The sequence below is a fragment of the Echinops telfairi genome, unplaced genomic scaffold (assembly GCF_000313985.2).
Source record: "Echinops telfairi isolate 266 unplaced genomic scaffold, ASM31398v2 ScPeMD7_60;HRSCAF=208, whole genome shotgun sequence".
Taxonomy (NCBI): Eukaryota; Metazoa; Chordata; class Mammalia; order Afrosoricida; family Tenrecidae; genus Echinops; species Echinops telfairi.
The window spans coordinates 39,824,443-39,834,277 of record NW_022103958.1 but is presented as its reverse complement, the minus strand read 5'-3'; the positions used below and the strand labels follow the sequence as shown (position 1 = coordinate 39,834,277).

General features: G+C 50.0%; 1 protein-coding gene across 1 annotated transcript in view; it reads left to right on the top strand.

Moving 5' to 3' along the window:
- Positions 1-9,835, top strand: part of MICAL2 (microtubule associated monooxygenase, calponin and LIM domain containing 2) — a 235,169-nt gene that overhangs the window by 208,538 nt on the left and 16,796 nt on the right. The window contains exons 33-34 of the mRNA XM_045290948.1: positions 1,135-1,227; positions 3,455-3,548. Of these exons, the coding sequence (XP_045146883.1) occupies positions 1,135-1,227; positions 3,455-3,548 (187 nt within the window). The remainder of the gene's footprint in view (positions 1-1,134; positions 1,228-3,454; positions 3,549-9,835) is intronic.

Genomic DNA, 9,835 nt, shown 5'->3' with positions numbered 1-9,835 from the left:
TGTGTGTGTGTGTGTGTGTGTGTGTGTCCTGTCATCCCTGGACTTCATGGTGTGTCATAGCGTATCCCTTCCTCTGTGTGCGTGTGTGTGTGTGTGTGTGTGTGTGTGTCCTGTCATCCCTGGACTTCATGGTATGTCATAGCGTATCCCTTCCTGTGTGTGTGTGTGTGTGTGTGTGTGTGTGTGTCCTGTCATCCCTGGACTTCATGGTATGTCATGTGTGTGTGTGTGTGTGTCCTGTCATCCCTGGACTTCATGGTGTGTCATAGCGTATCCCTTCCTCTGTGTGTGTGTGTGTGTGTGTGTGTCCTGTCATCCCTGGACTTCATGGTGTGTCATAGCGTATCCCTTCCTCCAACTGAATCAAGCCAGTTCTCTGTATAGGCATTCTTGGCTACACACCCACTAGGCACCCCTCACAGATGTACTAGCTCCTACTAGTTCTACATTGCCATATAGCTAGCCACAAGACACTAGGCCGCCTGAGTCTCTTATACTTTCCAATATAGTAGCACATTGTCACAGGTGGCTATTTGAATTCGTTAAAATGAGATAAAATTTAAGACTCTATCTCTTATTCACATGTGCTTTTTTCCGAGTGCCCAATAACCACAGGTGTCTAAACCTCCTGCCATCAAATAGATTTAGACTCAGTGGTCCTGCCTCCCTGCCATCGAGTCCGCGGATGCACAGAGACCCTGCAGGGCAGGGCAGAGCTGTCCCATGGGTTTCTATAGCGCTTTATGAGAGGAGACCGCCCTGCACCCGGAGGACAGGCTGTGACTGACTGCTCCCTAGGGTTTTGGAGGCTGTAAATCTTTACGAGAGCAGAATCTCCCTTGGAATGGCTGGTGGCTTTGAACTGCTGACCTTGTAGTTAGCAGCCCAACATGTAACCCACTACACCCCCCAAACCCATTCCATGTGCCTAGTATCTTCTTCATGTCCACACAGAATCCACATTGAAGATTTCCATCGTCAATGGAGGTTCTGTTGGGTTAACTTCTCTAGAAGTGATGGTGGTGGCTGGTCACCACTGATTGGAGATTACAGGAGGACCTGGCAGTGTTTCATAAATTCCAACCTCATTCTCCTCGGACACATTTTTGTTCTGTTCTCTCTTGATTTTTGTAGGAGAGGAAGACGATTAGAAGAAGGAGGAAACTGGAGACAGAAACAAAGCAACTGGTTAAGCAAGAAGAATTGAAGAGACTTCACAAAGCTCAGGTCAGAAAACAAACTCAAGGCCTGTCAGTGGACCTGGGGTTTGGGACCCCTGGACACTGAGGTCAGAAAGGGTTTTGCCACGTCTGTATTGTATCAGGGGAGAGGGACTAGGAAAATGTCAGTCAAACTTCTCTGATGGGCCAGATGGTGGTCATTCTGAAGGCCTTTGTACAGCTCTGGTGGGACTCTGGGCCCAAGGATTGAGCTGGCCTGCTCCCAGCCACCGTTCCGTCTCCCGCACAGGGAGCCTGGGACAAGAACCAGGGCAGTGGCCTTGGGAATCCTTTGGCGCCCTGGCTGCTGCAGAGCAATGGCCCTCACTGTTTCTTCTGTGGACACACACCTGCCTCCCATTCCCTTCAGGTCGATGCTGAATGAATGTGTATGAGAGGTAGTCTCCGTGCCATGACTGGTTGGAAACAGGAGTAGCCAACATTCCTGTATAGACAGTAGAGATCTTGCGAGCAAGCTCCATCTCCCCGAAGAACGTCAACTGAGTCTTGAACAACAGTTGGGTTGTGTGACATAAAGACTAAGAGTGACTTCTGTATTAACCCAACACATACCTTGTCCCCTGCCTCTAGTTCTTCCCTTTCTCTGGCCATGTGATCCCGCCCTTGGTTTCGGACAAGCTGGGAGTCATTTAATCCGACTTCCTTTCTCCTTCACCTGGAAACTGACCCAGCAGTGACCCTCTTCACCGCTGCCTAACACGAAAATCCCAGAGCCCCACCTCTGTCCACTCCCAGTCTCCCCTAACGGGTTTCCATGAATCACTTCAACTTTTCCTTCTAAGAACAAGACAAGTCTTTATGACACAGATCGGCAAAGTCGGCGATTTCCCAGCCGGGTCTTTTCCATGCAGACAGCGGGCTGTAATCGGAGAAGAACACAGGTGGTCTTTTGAGTCCTAATCGGTGGGACTGCACCACGGCCCCATGAGTCTTTGCAACGATGTTCATCCTGTTCCTGAAGAATGTCCACACAGTCCTAACTGCACAGCAATCCATGACAAAACCACTCCAGCGTGTTCTTTCCTTTAGAACTTCTGCACCACGGCAGAAAGAGATGAATTGAGAGGGATGTAATGATGAGCGAGCTAGAGACAGAAAGAGAGAACACGAGGGCCTGAAATCACAAGTCATTTCGATGGAATTCCCATCTGTTTTGGATTCCATTTTGGGTTTTAAACACCCTAAGCTAGGACCAGAGGAGCCAGGTGGCTGTTCGGGTCCTAGTCCGCTTGGGAACCATCAGAAGTGAATTAAGGGGAGGTGTAGGAAGGGGGAGGGCGGCAGAGCAGAGTGGAGGTAAAGGAGGAAGCACACGTGCGTTCTGCATGACCAGGCAAGTACCTGGTACAAACTTAGTGTGTCCAGAGGTGTGCAGCCTGGTGTCACAAAGCCAAAAAAATGGAGATTGACATTTATGTAAGAGGGACCCAGCACACACACCTCTCATTTTCTTCACTAGTCTCCACAAGAGAGAAGTAGCTGGTGGGAACATGAAACATATGACACAAACCCAGCCATGACCCTTAATTGAGTGCCTTAATTAAGGCAAGTGTGGGGTTGTGTCTTAATGGACTAAGTGGTGTGGACCTTGTCTTAATAACCTGCTAGTAACAAAGCCACCGTACCCTCCCACAGGAAAGGATCCCTGGGCATCAGCCCGGTGGCGCAGCAAAAGCAGAGGTGCAATTTGCAGCTGTGGGTGGGAGCAGGCCAGTCTAAGAATGGAACATCAAGGCCAGGCGGGGCCCCTGGACCCCCTGCTCCTAACATCTTAGAAGCAAGCTAATGGTTCTTCTCGGGAAAACAGGGTGGCTGGGCTCCCATTCTATGCAGTGGCTACAGCTCGTGTTGTTCCATTGTGACCATGGTTCAAGGCCATGGCCTCCCAGGAGCCTAGAAGCCCCTTGGTGCAGAAACCCCAAGCATTGCTCCCCTGGCCTGGAGCCCCACCATAGGCTGGCTGTACAGTTGGCCTCATCAGTGGGGCCTGGTTCAACTTCTCCCTGGGCCGTGGATCGAACATACCCTCAAAGTTCCTGGTTTGCATTCTCATCCTTACGGAAAATGTCAAGATCTGGCTGTTGGGTCCCTCAGAGGGCCTTGCCAGGTTAAGCCGCCAGTTGAGCTGTGGTGGGTACGTGGCAGAGTGACCCCCTCCTGGGACTGCCCGTTAAGATTTCCCATGTGACATGTTGGCATTCCTGGCATTGCAGGCCATTCAGAGGCAGCTGGAGGAGGCGGAGGAGTGGCAGAGGGCCTTCGAGATCCAGGGTGTGAGGCTGGAGAAAGCGCTCAGAGGAGAAGCAGGTACACACCAGAGCCCGTGGGAGGCTGGCGGATGGCAACATCCCAGAGCCCTGGTGGCACCATGGCTAAGTGCTTGGGCTAACTGGAAAGGTGGGTGGCTTGTGAAAGATGTGGCTGTCTGCTGCCCTCGGGATGCCAGCCTAAGACATTCTGCGGGGACATTTCTGTCCTGTCCTCCAGGGTCATGGCTAGTTGACAGCCACAGGCTTGGATTGATTTGGGAACCAGTTAGGTAAAAGACTGAGACCTTGTCCCAGATCCATGCTAGATCTGTCAGTGTGGGCCTGGCTACTCTGTCCACAGCTGCTTCAGACTTTAAATCCAGCCTGTGGTCCGATCTGAAACTGCCGGGGCAGCGGTGAACCACGGAACTGAGTTTCTGATCTACCGTCCTCTCTTCTGTAAATGTTCTTTGCAACCCAGAGGTTAAGACAAATTCAGCAGAAATTCCTGGACATTCAAGCTGTGTTCCTAGTGACTTAACACCCAGATGTAGAATCCAAGTCCAAGCCACCTGACCTTATAAACCTCCCTGACCTTTGATTCTCTCATCTGAACAGGGTTGTTTTATTGGCTACCCTAGAGCCTTCTTGTACGAGTTAAGAAGAAAGGAATAAGCAATGTCTTAAGGAGCACATAGCCTAGCATGAGGCAGCGCAGTACGTGGGCACTGGTCCAGGATGGCACGGGGCCGGACAGTGTTTGATTCTGTTGTGCATGCGATAGTCACTGAGGGCCAGAACTGACCCAGTGACACCGAACCACCCCAGCCACCTCCCGCATAGCCCCATGCTCTTGGAGCCTAACAGAACTCTTGTGACAGAGACCTGCGATGTGTTGGGCCTTAAGACATGTGCTGGGTCTGTCACAAGGCATGCCACCCAGCTTCAGCTTTTGAAAAGCTTAGAGACCTGTGGTGCATACAGACCTGTACGAACTTAAACCACATCGCAGTGTGATGCGTGCTGTGAGGGGAGCCGGTTTGCAGTTGAATGTGCAGGAGGGAGGGACGTCCACTAGCTTCCCAGAGGCGGTGACATATGAAAGGGCAACAAGAAGTTCCTGGAGAAATTCCATGACGCCGTCCTTCCATTTTGTCCACGCACTTTTTGAAGCTGCCTGGTGTCAGCTGAGCCGCGGGGGGGAGCAAGAGGCCCTGGACAGTGTGTGGTGAAGGCCTAGCCCCCGCCTAGGCCAGCTGGGGGTCGGGGACATGAAGTGACTTCACAGATTTGGAGCTGGCGGAGGGTTTTAAGGTGAGGAGCAACTTAGAGAAATCTACATTTTTGGGGGAACCCCCTCAGTGGCAGTGTGGCCAGAGGAGGGGCCCTTGGAGGTTATTGGGAGGGGACAGCGGGAGGTTATTGGGAGGGGACAGCGGGAGGTTGTTGGGAGGGGACAGCGGGAGGTTGTTGGGAGGGGACAGCGGGAGGTTGTTGGGAGGGGACAGCAGGAGGTTGTTGGGAGGGGACAGCGGGAGGCTGCGTCTCTAGTTCTGTGTGCCATAATGTGGGCGACATGCTACTTGTTCAACAGTGAAAGGCTAGGACAGACATTACTTGAAAAGTCCATTTATTTGGCTCAGAGGCCCATCCAGATGACTTATCGCCATCCTCTAGAACCGGGCAGAACTGCCCCTGTGGGTTTCTGAGGTGGTCAGTCTTTATAGGGGGCCTCATCGGTCTCCCAAGGAGCAGCTGGTGGTTTCGAACTGCTTACCTTGGCATAGTGGGGGAAGGAGGAATGTAGGTATTCAAGGGCCCTGTGTTCAGATTTCATTCGGCTGCAGTTAGGCTGTGCAGTGCTGAGGGAATCACTCACCCTCTCTGGGCCCAGATTTCTTACCTGTCGAATAAAGGTTGCTGTCCCCACATGACCAGGCTGTTTTGAGAGCAAGCAATACTGTTGGGCCAAGTGTCTACCAGAGGATTTATCCCACCGGAGACATTTCATAACTGCCGCCTAATATTATTTCCCAGAAGACTTTTAAAACACACACTTCCACTTTGGAACAAGTGGCTCTCTAATCTTTACTGCTTGCGTTTTAAATGATACAGATCGCATTTTTTGTAAGAGGCATCCTCTGAAAACCTCCCTCCCTCCTTCCCAAACGTAAAAGAAGGATATTTTGAGTTTTCAGCTCAGGAAACCTAGCCGACTCGTGGTGTTTTCAAAGGTGGGCCAGCCCAGGCAGAAGATGGATTCCATTCATTCTCTTTCTCTCCTTGGTAATTTAATTCCTCCGCTAAGTTTATGGGCCTTGTTCTCCTGGACTGTCTTGTGTGGGTGACAGATGCAGATAAACACGGGGCTGGGGACGGAAAGAGTCCAGTCATGAAGACTGGCCCCAAAGGGAAGCAAAAGGGAGGTCTGCAAACCAAGCATCAGAATTAATACACTTGAACTTGTAATAACATTTGTGCAATAATAATAATATTCCCTTGCCATTTAATATCCAATTCAGCTCCTTTGAAAAGATTGCCCTGTTGCTTAATGAATGGCCAATGTTTATTAGGTTAAGTTGTATTTGAGCTGGCCTGGGCTGCGCCAGTTCAGGGATTTAATGGGAATTATTTAATAGGTCTTATTAGGATAATTAGAAAATGATCACAGTTAGGCAATAATATTGAGCTATAAAGGTTGTGAATAACCAAATTTAGTGGCAGGCCTGAAAACGGGAGTAGTCTGTGACAGTTCTACAAGTCTCCTCCAATAATGATGGGAGCCAGGCTGAAAGCGCCTTTTGTTCCCCGAGTTATTCATTAGGGAGGCATTGAATGGGAGGAGCAGGCGGGGGCGCAGGACGAAGGGCAAAGATGGCTGATGAGCAAAATGAGGCTTTGATGAGCTCCTAATTGTCACGGCCACAATCCCTGCTTTCTTTTCTCCCCAACAGTTAGAGAAAAGCTCCACCGCCCCCCAGGGAGGGTTCCCCCACCCCACCACCACTCTGTCAAGGAAATGGAAACAAAGGAAAACAAGGCTCCGGCAGGCCACTGGGATGACACATCGTTATGTTCTGCAGTGTGTGTGTGTAGGGGGGGGGGGCGTATAGTATGGATGGGTGCCTTTGACAAAGGGGACAGCCTCGCCACCTGCTCCTACCTGCCCGCATAAGGTGGCCTGATTTGTTCTGCATCCCCATCTCATCTGAGGAGCACATCACTGGCTTTGCCAGCCACTTAGTCTTGGAGTCTGTCACCCAGAGGTTTGCAGGCTGTCAAGGTGGTGACCAGTGTCAGGTGACCATTCCACTTTGGCAAGAGAGGACCATTTGCACGTAGATGCTCTAATAACGGAATTGGCCCTCAGTCAGATGGTGCTGTGGCCTTTCAATATTTTCAGACAGTTGAGATCAGAGGCAGCTATGAGCAGCTAGGAAGGAGTAAGGCTTTGCCCCTGGGAGAGGTGGGTGGGAATTCATCCTCCCTGATCACTTTACCCTCCTTGGGGAAGATTTCTCAGCTCGCAGCCCTCTGGAAGGGAGCTTTGGTGGACCGCCAGTTAGGCATTATTCAGTTCCCTGGGAGAAAGACTGGGCTGCCTGCGCCTGTAAAGACTCGCAGCCTCGAAAGCCCAGTATTGAGTCAGAATTGCGCGGTGACAGTGAGTTTGGTTTGCCGTGAACTCACCAAAGAGGTTTACAAAGAGAACGCAGGATGTGCGAGGCTGCCAGCAGGTGGCGCCAGGAGCACACGTTATAGCAGGAGAAAGTCCAGTGGAAACCCGCTCAGGAAGAGGGGAGCAGATCCACTTGTACTCTGTGTTTTTTCTCTTGATTGCCGCTGCGGGGAGAAGGCAGAGTCAGGTGCTGGAGAATGTAACCGTGAAAAGTCCCAGGAAGAACAGAGCTATGAGACTCGGGCACATCAGAGTTTGGATTCCCCATGCTACTGTCATAGGACAATTATTTCCTCGCTGCCAAAGTTTTTTCATTTTGGAAGATGGAGCTAATAACACCAGCCTCCTGGAGCTAAGATGAGATAAGGTCTACAGCCGTGTTAGTAAAGCACTGCCAAGTTCCCGGCACAGAAACCATGAGTGCCAACCCTGTGGTTTGGAGGCGTGCCTCCCTGACAATCGGCCATCACGTGGGAGGGGATTCTAGGGAATGGGTCATCACGTGGGAGGGGATTTTAGGGAATGGATCATCACGTGGGAGGGGATTCTAGGGAATAGATCGCTTTTAGGCACCTTCCACGATTACTTGTTCTGGAAGCGTACTGAAAATCAGTGAGCTCACGGTGAAATTCTCTTGAGAAGTCGCTGTGCTTTCAAAGGTCAGCAGAGGAGGGGGGTGGTGGAGATCCTTCTGTGATCCTACCAAAGTCACTGCCAGCAAGTCCATGGTGACTCATAGTGACCATATAGGACCAGGTAGAACGGCCTCTTTGAGTCTCCGAGACTGAAACTCTTTACAGGAGTAGAAAGCCCATCTGTCTTCCTCGAAGCTGCTGTGGCTTCAAACTGCTCATCTTGTGGAAGCGTCTGGAAATACAGAATGGTTTTGTTTATTTGTTAGTTTGCTTGTTTTTAATCACGTAGTCCAATGCTGTCGAGGCAGAACTCCAGAATTGTAGCGCACAGCTAGGTGTAGCAAGACCCCCAAGTGGACTTATAAGCACGCGAGGAGGTTGGGTTGGTTTTTCCACAATTTTCTAAATAAACAATGAACTCCTTAGTGTCGGACAAGGCAGGTTAACACTCACAGCACAGCACACAGCAGGGGCATCAGCAAGGCAGCACCAGCTGCCCTGCCCCCAAGTCCCACGGTGTGACGTGACGGGCAAGGCAGGCAGTCAATGTATAGTCACCACACGGTGGGGCCCTATCCGACTTCTTGGCATTGTCTCCCTGACTAGTTAAAGGAATGAGTTGGGCAGTTAGAAGACTTTCAGGCCTTGCGATTCAGAACACACGCCAAGGGTGTGCAGGGACACGTGGCATTGATAGAAGAGAGCATGGATAAGCCAGTCATTATACATTCACCTGGAATGGTCAGGTAACAGTTGGATTGCCAAACTTCAAGTTTAGCGGTTCAAACCTGCCAGTCACTCCTTGGCCGAAAGATGAGGCTCTCTGCTCCTGTGATGATTTAGAGCCTCAGAAACCCTAGGCAGGGCCGGATGAGTTGCAAACAACTTGATGGCAGTGGGGTATACCAACATTCAGTTAGACAGCGACATGACGAAGGTGTCACCTTAGCATCCAAAACATAAGCTGCCTTAGAAGCAAGTCTGACCAGATATGTGAGTGTGTGTGTGTGTGCATGTGCATGATTTGTGGAACCAACTTGAATCGGTCGCTGAAAGACACCAAAGGATCCGAGCAAAATGCCACATATATAAAGATGATATAGGCCGGCAGTTGCATTCTACATCACTGGGAAATAAGTGTTTCTGGGACAATCAGTTCTCTGTACAGGATAAAATGAAATCAAGCCCCCTCTCACACCATACCCCCCAAAATCAATTCCATATAGATCAAAGACTTTGATATGAAAAATGAAACTTGGAAAGTTAAAAAGAGCAATTTCCCTCCTCAAGTTAGTTGTCCATAGTTACCTAAGGGAAATGGAAAGGTAAGTCGTTAATGATGAAAAAACATTTGCAATCACTACAACCAACAGAGATTGGTTATTCTAGAATATATACACAAATCCTCACGGGTCAATAAATGAATAGAGACTGAGTGTAAGAACAGAGAAATGATGTAAGTAGACATGTTACAGAAGACCACTGAGGAAACATAGGGGAAGACACTCGTTCGTAATTAACCCAACCCAGGCCTTTGTCGGGTTCTGACTGATGGCGGCCCTGTGGTGGACACCCTCATCTTTCTCCCTTGGCGCGACTATGGGGTTTGAACCGCTGCCCTTGCAGTTATCAGTCCGACACTCAGCTCACAGCACCACCGGGCTCCTGCTTTGTAATTAGGACCATGCAAATACAACCATGATGGAAATCTATTTTAAAGTATCAAAACATAACATCTGACACCAGGATGTTTGACAAGGGTCAATAACAAGGGCAGCGGCTGTTCAATTTAGTGTTAATGGGAGTGAAAGTTGTCCCAACATCTGAGAAAATAATTTGGCTCTATCTTGTAAAGCTGAATGTTACCGGTTCATCCTTAAAACCAAAGAATTTCATTCCAAAGTGTATATTTGTGTTAGTGCAAGTGCAAAGTGCAGAGGCTGGTGCAAAGTTTGGGTGGCTGTATTTTACCTTGGCAAGTGGGGTCCCTCCATTTGGTCTAGAAGAGCCTGATAGGAGGGCGAAGGACCA